At 38.6% G+C, this 15,139-nt stretch overlaps 1 protein-coding gene across 1 annotated transcript in view; it reads left to right on the top strand.

Moving 5' to 3' along the window:
* Akap10 (A-kinase anchoring protein 10) overlaps positions 1-15,139 on the top strand; it is a 61,553-nt gene that overhangs the window by 16,380 nt on the left and 30,034 nt on the right. The window contains exons 3-5 of the mRNA XM_090349467.1: positions 1,381-1,563; positions 3,992-4,546; positions 9,775-9,873. Of these exons, the coding sequence (XP_090205593.1) occupies positions 1,381-1,563; positions 3,992-4,546; positions 9,775-9,873 (837 nt within the window). The remainder of the gene's footprint in view (positions 1-1,380; positions 1,564-3,991; positions 4,547-9,774; positions 9,874-15,139) is intronic.

Here is a 15,139-nt window from a genome sequence, read left to right as displayed (position 1 = left end):
AAGTAGCTCAGGGACAGTGCCCAAGCCTAGTTTCAGCTTCAAGATTGGAAGGGCGGGGGTGTGGGGGAGCGTGGAAGAATTAGATTGGCTTTAAAAAAAAAAAAAAAACAGTAGATTCTTTTTCTTCTGCCAGCTTAGCTTTTTTTTTTTTTCTCTTTAGTTTCTGAATATATTTTGGGCAGAAGGGCCTGCAGATAAGTAAACGGAAGTTTCTGCAGAAAGGGAAATGAGGTTATACAGAGTCATGAAGACCAGAAAAGAGAAAGTTGAGCCAAAGAAGACAAGGAGCCACTGTAGGCCTTTGAAATAGAGTACTTATGCGGTGTGCTATTTATTAGAAGTTATAAAGGCCTGAGATCCTTTAGGTTCTTTGTAACAGAAATACCTGTGCTAAGGATATGGTGTTAAACATGTAAGCTGGGTGCTGGTGGCTCATGCCTATCTATAATTTTGGATACTCAGGAGACAGATCTGGGGATGCCAGTTCAAAGCCACTGGGCAAACAAGTTGAAGATTCTCTATCTCTAATTAACCAGCAAAAAGCCAGAAGTGGCGGCATGGCTTAAATGATAAAGCACCAGCCTTAAGCTTAAACACAAATTACTAAGCGAGAGATCCCAAGTTCAAGCTCGAGTGCTTGTACTAAATAAATAAATAAATAAATAGAGTAAAATAATCGGGTAAGTATATGTTTAAGCTCCTGAAGGAAAAAATCAAGAGATGATGACAGGTAAACCAATTCAGCGGAAAAGAATTGGACCATGGTTTGAGGCTTTGGAAACTTGAGGGCTGAACATAGGTTAATTAGAAGAATTAGTTTAGTTTGGTATGTTTGGCTTAAGATGGCAAAATCAAAGTAGGAATGTCCAGTAATAAATAGACACATAAGATCAGAGTTCAGGTCAAAGAGTTAGTCTGAGACAGTTACCTCTTTCAAGTTTTTTGTTCGTATGTGTGTGTGTGCCAGTGGCGGTCCTAAGATTTGAACACAGGGCTGGGTAACTGTCTACTTGAGCCACAGCTCCACTTTTGGCTTTTTGAGGTTAATTGGAGATAAGAGTCACATGGACTTTCCTGCCTGGGCTGATTTTGAACCTCTATCTTCATATCTTAGTCCCCAGAATAGCTAGGAGTACAGATGTGAGCCACTGGCATGCAGCTCAAGTTCTATATGTGATACAGTATTTTGAAAGTTATAAATACTTACTTTGGAATGTTTGCTTTCCAGTGCCCTACCTGATTGAATTATTTTTTTTTTTAGTGTATTGCTTAAGTAAAATGTTAGAAAATCTAATCAAAGTTTTCTTAACAGCTTTTAGGAGAGCTTTATGTTATCAACTTGTATCAATTTTTTAATGATTTTTTTTTGAAAAATTATAGCTTCAATATCTGTACATTCCCCACAAAAAAGCACTAAAAATCATGCCTTGCTGGAGGCTGCAGGACCAAGTCATGTTGCAATCAATGCCATTTCTGCCAACATGGACTCCTTTTCAAGTAGCAGGACAGCAACACTTAAGAAGCAGCCAAGTCATATGGAGGCTGCTCATTTTGGGGACCTAGGTAAGTGACTGTCATATGCTAGAGGGGTGTGTCTGGGTATATATGCATACATTTGTGTAATATGTGCATGCCATTTAGAGAAGACCTTAGATATAAGATATGCTAAAACACATACGAAGAGTATATGTAAGTATACATAAGGTACTTCATACAGTATTGTTCATGATAGCAAAAATCAGGAAGAACACAAAATATTTGTGGGTAAAGAAATAGTCAAATTGTAGTTTCCTCATTCTGGTATACAATGTAGCTATGTTAAAGACTTATGAAAAACTGTAATGTCAAAGATACGTTAAAGTGATAAAAGCAGTACACATAATGTATATGTATAGTCACATCCTTGTTAAATATAGGAGATTTTTTTTTTTGTCGGTTGTGGGACTTGAACTCAGAGTAGGTGCTGTCTCTGAGCTCTTCAGCTCAAGGCTACTGCCCTACTGCTTAGAACCAGAGTGCCACTTCCTATTTTCTAGATGTTAATTGGAGATTAGAGTCTCACAGTCTGTAGTGCCGGGCTGGCTTTGAACTGTGATCCTCAGATGTCAACCTCCTGAGTAGCTAGGATTACAGGCTTGAGCCACTGCTCTTAGCAGGAGATTCTTTTTTTCTAAATGTTCCTCAAATTTCTGCATTTGCATAATGGTAGTGTAAATGGAGCAAAATTCATAATTGAATTGACTTGCAATAAGACTATTCCTCCTCCCACCCTCCCCCCCAAGAAATAAAAAGATTATCCCCTTGGAAATGGAGGTATGGCTCAAGTATTAGAGTGCTAACCTTGAGCAGAACACATAAGCAAGTGTGCAAGCCCCTGAGTTCAAGCCCTACTACTGAAACAAAAAATAAAAGACTACCCCATCTTGACAGCTCTGCTTAACTGCTTTATATTCAAAGACAGGATGTTGGAGCCAGGAATTTGGCTTAGGGGTAGAGTGCTTGCCTAGAATTCACGAATACCCTGGTTCCATTCCTCAGTACCACATACACAGAAAAAGCTGAAAGTGGTCCACTCAAATGGTGCTAGCCTTGAAAAAGCCCAAGGATATACTCAGGCCCTGAGTTCAAGCCTCGGGACTGGCCAAAAAAAGGCCAGATGTCAGGTTTTTTTGTGGGACACACAGTAGTATACTGCAGATAGAATGTTTATTGGTTACAAAGTAAAACTACATTTTCCCAATAGGAATGTGTAATAGTATAGCCACTCTGGAAAATGGTTTGTCAGTTTCTTGTGAAGTAAAATAATTATCATATGACCTACTAATTATACCCTTTGGCATTTATCTCAGAAAACTGAAAATTTCTGTTCACAAAAACCTGTAGATTAGAGCTGGGTGCAGTTCAAGCCCCATGACCCACAAAAAAAAAACCCAAAACCTGTAGATGAACATTCATGGCAGCTTAATAGTGAAAAAGTGTCTTTCAGCAAGTTTTTTTTTTAACTGAAATAGTATTTGCGAATAAAAAAGAACAAATCTCAGGAGAATTACGCTTAGAGATGAACTATTCTCGAAAGGTCACAAAACAAATGATTCCATTGGGCATAGCATTTCCATTTGATACTTGTACTAGGACTTGAATTCAGTGTGTGGACGCGCACCAATGCCAATACTAGTTCTAGATTCTATTTTTACTTTATATGTTTTGTCAGTCATGGGGCTTGAACCCAGGGCCTGTATTCTGTCCTAAAGCTCTTTTGCTCAAAGCTAGTGCTTTACTACTTTAAATCACAGCTCCACTTCGTTTTCTGATAGATAATCTGAGATAAGGATCTCACCAGGACTTTTATTCCTGAGCTGGCTTTGAACCATAATCCTCTGATCCCAGCCTCTTTGTAGCACCACCAGTGCCCAGCATTCAGTCATCTTTTTTTTTTTTTTTTTTTTGAAGATTTTGCATAGTTAGGAGTGTAGTGGTGCATGCCTATAACCTCACAGGAAGATCACAGTCAATGCCAACCCAAATAGAAGTTAGAAGACAATCTGATGGGGTAACAAATGACTATGGAGTCAGCTACTTGAAAGGAAGACAAAGGTGGATGAAGATGGAGGCCAGCCTGGGCAATATTAAAACACAGTTTGAAAAATAAGACTATACGCAAGTGCCTCAAGAGATGAGGGTCTGAAGTAAATCCCCCGTGCCACTAAAATAAAAATCAATCAATCTGTGGTCAGATTTGTTACTGAAAGAGATGTGAGGATTGAGTAACAAAGTACTTTTCAATAATTGAAAGTAAATTTTAGACAGTTTGTTTTCTTTGTCATATTTACAAACTAGAACCATAGTACTTTTAATTCTTTACTCATTTTAATTTCTAGAAGCAAAGTTTATTCAAGACCTACAGTACTACAGTAACTAAAAGTGATTGGCTAATGTTAGATCTGAAATCATTTGTTACCAAGCTGCTGATTCTTTTGCTTCTATCTTTTAGGCAGATCTTGTCTGGACTACCAGACTCAAGAGACCAAATCAAGTCTTTCAAAAACTCTTGAACAAGTCTTGCATGACAGTGTTGTCCTCCCATATTTCGTTCAGTTCATGGAACTTCGGAGAATGGAGCATTTGGTTAAATTTTGGCTAGAGGCTGAAAGTTTTCACACTACAACTTGGTCCCGAATAAGAGCACACAGTCTGAACACAGTGAAGCAGAGTTCACTGGCTGAGCCTGTCTCTCCATCTAAAAAGCACCAAACTACAGCATCTTTTATAACTGAGTCTCTTGACAAAAGATTGGAGGATTCTAACTCTACCCAATTGCTTATGACTCAGTCCGAAGGAATTGATCTGAATAATAGAACTAACAACACTCAGAATCATTTACTGCTTTCCCAGGAATGTGACAGTGCTCATTCTCTCCTTGAAATGGCCAGAGAAGGAGCTCATCAAGTTTCACTGGATACCCAAGAATCCTCTTCCAAACTTACAGTAGCCAGTAGGAATATTACCTCTTCTCCATTGAAAGAATTGTCAGGAAAACTAATGAAAAGTAAGTGACTTTCTCTTTTTTTTTTCATTCATATCTAAAATGAGGAATAGTAAAAGGATTAGAATACTATCTTTTCTCCTTTAATAGCTTGCAAATTGGGGGAAAATCAGCCTAGTATATGTAAAAGGAACAGGAGAGATGTCTGAGAGACTTCATCCTCTAGGAGGTATGTTAGAACTGACAAAGGTAGTAGAATCAGAGTTACGCTTTTCCTTTCATAGATTTGGAAATCAAACCATCATCATCCAGATAGTTATTTCCTCTCTGTGTCAGTTGTATTGCTATTTTACCACACTTTGAAGACTAAACTTTTTGTTTTTCTTGGTATGAGTTCAGGGTCTCACAGTTACCAAACATTCTACTAGTTGAGCCATTTTATTTGCTCTTTCTTCTTTTTATAGGTCTCAGATGGAGACTCAAACTCTTTATCTTATGTTTTGGCTAGTTGGCTACCACTATACCAAGTGATGCCTCATTTGCTTTTTTTACTTTTTTTTTTTTTTTTGTGGGTCATGGAGCTTGAACTCTAGGCCTGGGTGCTGTCCCTGAGCTCTTCAGCTCCAGACTACCACCCTACTCCTAAGCTACAGCCTCACTTCCTTTTTTCTAGTGATTAATTGGAGATGAGTCTCACACTTTCTTTAATGCCTGGGCTGGCTTTGAACTTCGATTCTCAGCCTGGTATGAGCCACCAGGCCCGGCTACATTGGTTATTTTTTGAGCTAGGGCCTAGTGCTGTGTCATTCATGACTGTCTCTCTACCACTTAAGCTATGCTTTTTTTTTCCCCCCAGTCCTAGAGCTTGAACTCAGGGCCTGGGCACTGTCTTTGGACACTTTTTGCTCAAGGCTAGAGCTCTGCCTCTTGAGCTATAGCACCACTTACAGCTTTTTCTATGTATGTGGTAGTACCAAGGAATCGAATCTGAGTCTTTGTGCATGCTAGGCAAGCACTCTTATCACTAAGCCAGCCCCTTTACTTTTTTTTACTTTTTTTTTTTTTTGTCCATCATGGGGCTTGAACTGTGGGCCTAGGTGCTCTCCACTGAGCTCTTCAACTCAAGGTTAGTGCTCTACCACTTGAGCCACAGTGCCACTTTTGGTTTTTTGGTGGTTAATTGGAGATAAGAATCTCACAGACTTTCCTGCCTGGGCTGGCTTTGAACCTTAATCCTCAGATCTCAGCCTCCTTAGTACCTAGGATCACAGGCATGAGCCACCAGTGTCCAGCTATTTTAATTTTTGTACATAGTAAATTTAACCTTTTAATAATGTATACTTGTTTGCTGGTTTTTGAGACAGGGTCTCACTGTGTAGCCCAGGCTGGCCCTAAACTCTTGAATCTCCTGCCTTTTCAAGTAAAGATTATAGGCATCTGTCATCATTCCTATTTTACTTGAATTTATTTTAACACAAATATAGATCTGTAACTATATATAGAGAGATTCCTGTAACTGTCACCACAGTCAGGATGAAGAAACAGTCTGTCACCTTTATAGCAATTTCTTCTCTATTTGTTAGCCAAACTATTTTCTTAATCTATTTTCATTCAATAGTTTATCCTTTTTTGGGATATCATGTAAGTGGATTTATGGTTTTCTCCTATTTAGTAAGAGAGCTTTGAAGTCAATCCATGTTGACTATATCAGTAGTTCATTAATTTTTTTTGCTAAGTAGTATTCATTGTCTGATATACTGTGTTATTGACTATTGGACTATTAGATTATTTCTGGTTGTTGGCTCTTACATGTAGAACAACTATAAGCATTTCTGTGCTGGGTTTGATGTGAATATAGTTTTACTTGGAGGGTAAATATTTAGTAGTAGGTTTCCTGCTAATGTCTGTAAGACAATATAGATTGTATAATTTTTCTTTCACAGCTCCAGTATGTTCAACCTAGTTATTCCATTTCTTGTGATTAGTTAGTGCTGTTAGTGTTGCTAATTTGAGGTTTAGCCATCTGATAGAGATATAGTGGCATCTCATTGTGATTTGCTTTGTCTACTGTCAAATGATGTTTCCATGTTTTGTTTTGTTTTGTTTTAAATACATTCATTTGTTATTTGTGTATGTTCTTTCATGAATTATTCAACTCTATCCTCATAGTATATTGAACTGTGTATGTCTGTGTGTGTGTGTGTCTGTGTGTGTGTGTGTCTGTGCGCACGCTCACAACAGTTCTAGGTCTTGAATTCAGGGCCTGGGCACTGTCCTCGGGCTTTCTCAAGGCTAGTACTCTACCACTTGAGCCATAGCACTACTTCTGACTTTTTCTGTGTAATGTACCGAGCCCAGGGATTCATGCATGTTAGGCAAGCATTGTACTACTGGGCCACATTCCCAGCCCCGTCTGTTTTATTAATGTTGGGACTTTCAGTACTGGCACTGGGGCTTGAGCTCTGGGCCTCTTGCTCTCTCACTTAGTTTTTCACTCAAGGCTAATGCTCTACCGCTTGAGCCATACCTCTGCTTTTGCTTTTTCAGTGGTTTATTGGAATATAGAGTCTCACAGACTTTTCTGCCTAGTATGGCTTCAAACTGTAATTCTCAGATCTCAGCCTTCTCAGTAGCTAGGATTCCAGGCATGAGCCATTAGTGCACAGCAATTAATGTTGAGTTTTAAAAGAATTCTGAGGGGCTGGGAGTTTGGCCTAGTGGTAGAGTGCTTGCCTAGCGTGCACGAAGACCAGATTCCATTCCTTGGTACCACATACATACGAAAAAGCCAGAAATGGTGCTGAGGCTGAGGCTCAAGTGGTAGAGCTCTAGCCTTGAGAAAGTCCAAGGACACTCAGGCCCTGAGCTCAAGCCCAGGACTGGCAAAAAAAAAAAAAAAAAAAAAAAAAATCTGATTATATTTTAAATGAATTAAAATTGTATGTTTGTGATGGTTGGATCAAGGATTTTGTTTTGTATTGTTTTTTACTTTTACAAATCAATATCTAATTTTCCAACATCATTTATTGGAAGATACACTTAACCCACTGAATTACCTTTCTACTTTGGTCATGGAAGTATTAGTTACCACCAAGTTAGTTTCGTTCAAAGTTTCTAGAATTTTTTTCCATATAAATTATAGCATAACCTTGTGAACATCTATAGGAAAACCAGAAACCAAAATTCCTACTGCAGTTTTTGATGCTTTTGTGAATTCTATTGCTTAACACTTTCTTTTAAATTTTTATTCCTGTTATTGTAGTTTGACCTTTTTTTTTTTTTTTGTGCGTGGTGGGACTGGGACTCAGCGTTGTCCCTGAGCTCTTCAGCTCAAAGCTACCACCCTTCCCCTTGAGCCTCAGCCCTACTTCCCATTTTCTAGAGATTAATTGGAGATAAGAGTCTCATGTTCTTTACTGCCCAGGCTGGCTTTGAACAGTGGTCCTCAGAGCTCAGCCTACAGAGTAGCTAGGATTACAGTCATGAGCTCCACCACACCTGCTGTAGTCTGACTTTTTTAGCCTCACTTATTACTTCTAGTAAGTTTTCATAGAATTCTTGAATTTTTTTTTTCTTACATGCAGGTAGAGAGGCTTGAGTTCAGGGCCTCTTGATGTCACTCAGCTTTCCTGCTCACAGCTGGGACTCTAGCACTTAAGCCACACCTCCAATCAAGGTTCTGGTGGCTCACTCCTATAATTCTAGCTACTCAGAAGGCTGGGATCTGAGGATGAAGATCCAAAGCTAGCCTGGGCAAGCTCAAGTGGTAAAGTACTAGTCAGGAACAAAAGGTCCAAAGCAAGAAAAATTACTACTTGGCAAATACTGAGGTAGTATGAAAATAGAATATCCATAGTTATCTAAAAAAGCTTTCAAATTCTGGTTTTCTTGGCTATATTTCTTAATATATACTTCAATCAAAACAGTATGACAAGCTGAGCACTGATAGCTCACACATCTGTAATCCTAGTTACTTAGAAAAGAAGCTAAAATCTGAGAATCATGGCTTTAGGCCAGCTGAGGCAGGAAAGTGCATGAGACTCTTATCTCCAATAAACTTCTCAGAAAAAGCCAAAGTATCACTTTGGCTGAAGTGATACAACACTTGATTCAGGCAAAAGAAGCTCAGGGATGGGGCCAGGAGTTTGACCTAGTGGTAGAGTGCTTGCCTAGCATGCACGAAGACCAAGGTTGGATTTCTCAGTACTACATACATAGAAAAAGGTGGAAATGGTAGAACACTGACCTTGAGAAAGCCCAAGGACAGTGCTCAGGCCCTGAGCTCAAGCTCAGGGATGACACCTAAGCCCTGAGTTCAAGCCTCAGAATACACACACACACACACACACACACACACACACACACACACACACACTCTCTCTCTCTCTCTCTCTCTCTCTCTCTCTCTCTCTCTCTCTCTCTCTCTCTCTGTCTATCTCTCTCTCTTTTTCTCTCTCTCTCTCACACACACACACACACACACACACAGCATGGCACAAGATAGAATACTAAAATCCAGTAGTTTACAGTAGTTTGTTATCAATGCCAACCGATTTGAGGATGATAATGCCTTCTCACCAACTTCTTTAACTTTGAAAAAGTTATTTTTTACAGAAATTTTTATATTAAACACCTGTTTACTATTTTAATTGACTATATAACTTATTTCTAATGTCTTAATTAGTATAGATAAGGCTTTTTGACAGTATTGGGCTTTGAGCTCGATGCTGTAACTAGAGCTTGAACTCCTGGCCTCATACTTTGCTCCAGGCTTGACTTCTTTTATGGACAGTAAAGGCTATTGCTCCACCACTTGAACCTTATTTTCACTTTTAGATTTTTGCTTAAAAAAGATATCTGTTGGATTTGTCTCCCTGGGCTGGAGTCCAACCACAGTCCTCAGATCTCAGCCCCCTGAGTAGCTGGGATTATAAGCTTAGAAGCATATTTTTTGTTTTGTTTTGTTGTGCCAGTCAGGGCCTGCTGAACTGAGTTTTTTATTTTTACTCAAAGCTAGTGCTCTGCTATTTGAACCAAGTTCTGCTTCCAACTTTTTAGTGGTTAGAGATGAGAATTTTATGGACTTTCCTACCTGGTGGGTAAGCTTCCCATCATGATCTTCGGATCTCAGCCTCTGAGGAGCTATGTTTACTGGCATGAACTAACAGTGCCAGGCTCAGAAACACCTCTTTGATGGAAGCTTATTCTGCAAAGTCCTATTGTTTGTGAATATAGTTCATTGCTATGATCCAAGTTACTGTTTCATTTAGAAGTTTTTCCCTTCTTTGCAGGTATAGAACAAGATGCAGTGAATACTTTTACCAAATACATATCTCCAGATGCTGCTAAACCAATTCCAATTACAGAAGCAATGAGAAATGACATTATAGGTAAGCAGTACTTGAAGCTGTGGCAAAAACAAAACAAAACAAAAAACCAAAACCTGTGTTTAGTTATTAAGATTTATTTTTAATGAATGTGGAATGTAACACTTCCCTTCCTAGTGTGTTTGTGTGTGTGTGTGTGTGTGTGTGTGTGTGCGTGTGTTTTGATTTTTGATTTTTTTTTTTTTTTTTTTTTGCCAGTTCTGGGGCTTGAACTCATCCTGAACACAGTCTTTGGGTTTTCACAAGGCTAGAGCTCTACCACTTGAGCCATAGCACCATTTCCGGCTTTTTCTATGTATGTGGTACCGAATAATTGAACCCTGGTCTTCATGCATGCTAGATAAGCATTCTAACACTAGGCCAAACTCCCAGTTCCCTAGTCTGTTTTCATAGTAGTACTTTTTTACATCTAATTTTTAGCTCACTGAAAAAGTTTTTCTTTTATTTGTGGACTCAGACTCCTGAACTTTGACAAATAATAGCAACTATATGAATAATAAACATTTATAAAACATTCACTATGTCTTAGACAATATTTTATAAATTCATTTAATATTTTAAAAAGCTGGTATAATAGTTTATAAATGAAAAAAGAAATGAAGGCAGACGTAAGTGTTTTGTCTAAGGCAACATCTCAGACATAGCAGTGTTTCCATACTATAGATTTCCATACTTGTGCACTCACACTCTTGCTCCCAAAACAAATAACAACAAAAAACCTCACTGGGATAAAAACATCGAAGTGTTGGCAGAGTAGTAAGGAAAATATATATATAAAGGAGTTTTTCCTAATGATAGAGTGCTTGCCTACCATGCACGTAGACCCAGATTTGATTTTTCGGTACCACATACATAGAAAGCTGAAAGTGATGCTGTGGCTCAAGTGGTAGAGCTCTAGCCTTGAGGAAAGCCCAAGGCCCTGAGTTCAAGTCCCAGGACTGACAAAAACAAACAAAAAATACCACTTCAGAAAATTGTTTTTTATCATACATACATATATGTACATGTTGATAGTACTCAGTCAACAAATATATTTCACTGTACATCACAGCTAATAGCATCTTTGCATGGGGCCAAATATAGATTCTTATGAGTATATGACAAATTATTCAAATTAATGTTATCCTTCTTTCAAAAAAATGTGAAAGCTTTCACTGTGTTTTATCAGGTACACCTTAGAGAAATATATATTCACAGATGAAAGTAGTTAATGTATTCATTCAATGAATATTTGTTACAGTAGACTCTTAGTATCCCTAGGTATATGGTTCCAAGGAGACCACAATTGAGGAAAAATAATGCATGTTCAGGATGGATAGAGTTTAGCTTCTGTAGTGCAGATGCTTGGTTCTTTTTTTTGTTTGTTTTGTTTTCCATAACACTAGTAAAGACACACAGTCTTTTTTAACAAATCTTAAGATTTTTACTTAATCACTTAAACACATTGGCTTTTACTTTGCTTTTAGGAATGTATGTTTTCACAAAATTGAGGGTAGGGAGCCATGTGCCAGTAGCTCATGCATGTAATCCTCCTTACTCAAGAGGCTGAGATCTGAGGATCATGGTTCAAAACCACCCAAGGCAGAAAAGTTTATAAGACTCTTATCTCCAGTTAATCAACAAAAAGCCAGAAGTGGAGCTGTAAAAGTAATGAAAGTTCCATCCTTGAGCAAAAAAACTAAAGAACAACAGCTAGGCTCTGAGTTCAAGCCATAGTACCAGTGTATACATACAAAAAGAAAGAAAGAAAAGGTTGATGGCAGGGAAACAACAGATCACACAATGGTTTAACTACAGCTTAGGAGTTGGAGTGTATCAATACTTGGACCATGCTTGGTGTGGAGTAAATCCATGAATGAGGAAGATTTATTGTATAAGCCCGAGTATAAGTTTTATATTTTTATTCATTAAAATTTTAGTATTTCTACCTGGGTGATAGTTGACTCATGCCTGTACTCGTAGCTACTCAGAGGCTGAGATCTGAAGTTCAGGGTTTGAAGCCAGCCCAGACTGGAAAATCCTGTTAACCACTCATGTCCTGTTAACCACAAAAAAGCTGAAAGTGAAGCTATGGCTTAAGCAGTAGAGTGCAAGCATTGTCTAAAAACTAAGGAACAATTCTCAGGCCCTGAGTTCAGATTCCCGTATCAGCATGTACAAGTGTGCACACATGCATGCACACACAATTTAATATTTGTGATTTTTAAAATAAAGCACATATTCTGCTATCAGCAGATTCTTCCAGTTCTGATTGTGGGTACTTTGTACTTATTATGAAGTTAGCCTACCACACTTCCTATGAAGCATTTGTTGTCTGTTTTCTTGTTCATTGACTGCTACTCCCATTTCCCTTTTTTCTTCTGTGCAGACACCAATTAAATGTAGTGGCTGTTAATATTCAGTTAGAAACGCCTGTTTGGCATCTCCATCAGTGTTCAGTGAAATAAGTCATCAGTCATCAGTGAAATAGGTATTTAGACCCTCCAGGCTAGATAATATTACTATAAGAGTGAGTGTAGGGGCCGGGAGTTTGGCCTAGTGGTTAAAGTGCTTGCCTAGCATGCACGAATACCTGGGTTTGATTCCTCGGTACCACATACATAGCAAAAAAGCTGGAAGTGGTGCTGAGGCTCAAGCGGAAGAGCTCTAGCCTTGAGAAAGTCCAAGGACAGTGCTCAGGCCCTGAGCTCAAGCCCAGGACTGGCAAAAAAAAAAAAAAAAAGAGTGAGTATAAAGCCAGGCAAGGTGGCTCATGCCTGTAATCCTAGCTACTCTAGACTGAGATCTGAGGATCAAGGTTCAAAGCTAGCCTGGATACAAAAGAAGACTCTTATCTCCAGTTAACCTCTAGAGAACTGGAAGTGAGGCTTGGCTCACTTCCTTGAGCTGAAAATTCAGCTCAAGGCCCAGGGGTAGGGTGGTAGAATTGAGCTGAAGAGCTTAGGGACAGCACTCAGGCCAAGTTCATGCCTCATGACCCACAAAAAAAAAAAAAAAAAAAAGTGTGAGTATATTGAAGTAAAAGGACAGGCTGGGAATGTGGGAGTAGATTACTTGCCTAGCATGCACAAGGGCCCTAGAACATGCCTATTATTTAGAAGTCTATAATGAGAAAGAATTAGCAAAAGAAACTTAGAAGTAACAGCTACCAAGTAACCCTTTTTATATCAACTAGATATGCAGCGTAGTTTTTCTGGAAGCCAGACTAGAAGAAAATAACAAGTTTCGAGCTGCCATGTGCCAGTGATACATATGTAATTCTAGCTGCTCTAGAGGCTGACATCTGAGGCTAGTGATTCGAAACCAGCCTAGGCAGGAAAGTTCTTACCATCATTAAGCAGCAAAAACTTGGAAGTGGAGCTCAACTATTAGAGCACTACCCTTGAGTAAAAAAGCTAAGAGTGGGGGGAGGGATACGGGTACCAAGACATGTGAAAGGGTATCAATGTATGTGAATTAATGCACCTTCTATCTGGCAAATATCATGTAACCCTTTTACTAATTACAATAAAAAAAAATATTAAAAAAAAAAAGCTAAGAGTTACAAGCCCTCAGTTGAAGCCACAGTACCAACACCCCCAAAAAATTATTTTAGTGAAGAAGTAACCAAAGATGCTACATGATGCTTTTAAGTAAGATGAAAAGTAAGCATTGAATGGCTTTGGAAGCCCGGTGCACACTGGTCACTTAATAATAGTGGGTTGTTGCTGATAAGAGCTTAGATATGTCTGAATAGAACATTGGAGGAATGGAGATACCAAGTGTTGATATTCTTGGATATATGGTAGTGGAACTAGAGCTTTGAACTTGGGGCTTGTACTTGCTAGGCAAACACTCCACAAGCATTGACTATTCTAATGAGACATATTACTCTGACGATGAGTTGTAAGGGTATATGTAAAGTCAAGGGGAAATGTCTTTGATTTTGTTTTTAAAGTGAGAGTTATTTCAAAGCTTATTAAAGCATCTAGTCTATGCACATTCAGTTTAACACCCCTCCAGGAACTTCTGTATGTTCAGCTCCCTATATCTGCAGTTCCTCCAACTTATCCTTGTAGGTTTGTCCAATGAAGGCTTCATCATGTAGGTATAATTGAATCATTGGCCATTGGTAAATAGCTCAACCTTAAGCACCTTTTTCTCCCTAGAGACTGAATGTAAGACACTTCCTAATGTACCTTTAGCACCTTTTTCTCCCTAGAGATTGAAGGTAAGATACTCTTTAATGTACCTTGTATATTGGCCAGCCCCATACCAATGATGCTCTCTAGGGACCACAGTTACCCATCATCACATTCGCATTACATAAGACAATCTTCACTCCAAAGACTTGAAAAATTATAAGAACTATATGCTAGGAAACTAGGTGAAGACCACAATATGCACAATATCACAGATGGGTATTCTCTAGGAGAACATGAGAGTGAATGGATCTGAATGCTTTAGTATCTGATCCTAGGGCTTTGTACATTCAGAGTAAAGCTGGCTATCATAGTTGTATGTGGTATTCCTCCCCTCCCCACCCCTTCCACCAAGTCCTGGGGCTTGATCTCAGGACCTGGGCATTGAGCTTTTTGCTCAAGTCTAGCACTCCACTACTTGCATTACAGCGCCACCTCCAGATTTTTGTTTATGTGGTACTAAGGATTTGAACCAGGGCTTCATGCATGCTAGGCAAGCATTCTACTACCAGGCCGCATTTCCAGCCCTGGTTGTGTGTTTTTTTTCCAGCCAGCTGACTTAATAGCTGACATAATTTGGGTACTTTCCTTTTATTGTATCTGTGTTTAAAATTTTGCCAATAACATTTTATAAGCTTTTTTAACCTATAAATATTTTCATAAATTCATAATTCTTTTGATTAAAAGCCTAGAAATAAAGCTTATTTGAGAAACTGCCAAATTGCCTTCCACAAGAAATTATATCAGTTTATATGTATTATTAACCAATTTCTCATGTGTATTAAGACAATTTTCTAGTTAAGAAATATAATGCCTACTATTCTAGTCTGTATTTTACTTCACTTAATCACTAGTGTCCTGTGTATTTTTCATAATGGTTATTTTGAGTTTTTTGTGAGTGGTCTGTCATATCTTCCATTCATTTTTCTTTTTTCTTTTTTTGCCAGTCCTGGGGCTTAAAGTCAGGGCCTGAGCATTGTCTTTGGTCTTTCTCAAAACTAGGGTTTTATCCACTTAAGCCACAGCACCACTCTGGCTTTTTCTGGTACATAGAAATTGAACCCAGGTCTTAATGCATGGTAGGCAAG

Source organism: Megascapheus bottae, chromosome 17 (genome assembly GCF_031878675.1).
Source record: "Megascapheus bottae isolate mThoBot1 chromosome 17, mThoBot2.hap1, whole genome shotgun sequence".
NCBI lineage: Eukaryota > Metazoa > Chordata > Mammalia > Rodentia > Geomyidae > Megascapheus > Megascapheus bottae.
The sequence above is the reverse complement of the archived record's forward strand: the minus strand, read 5'-3'. Positions and strand labels throughout refer to the sequence as shown.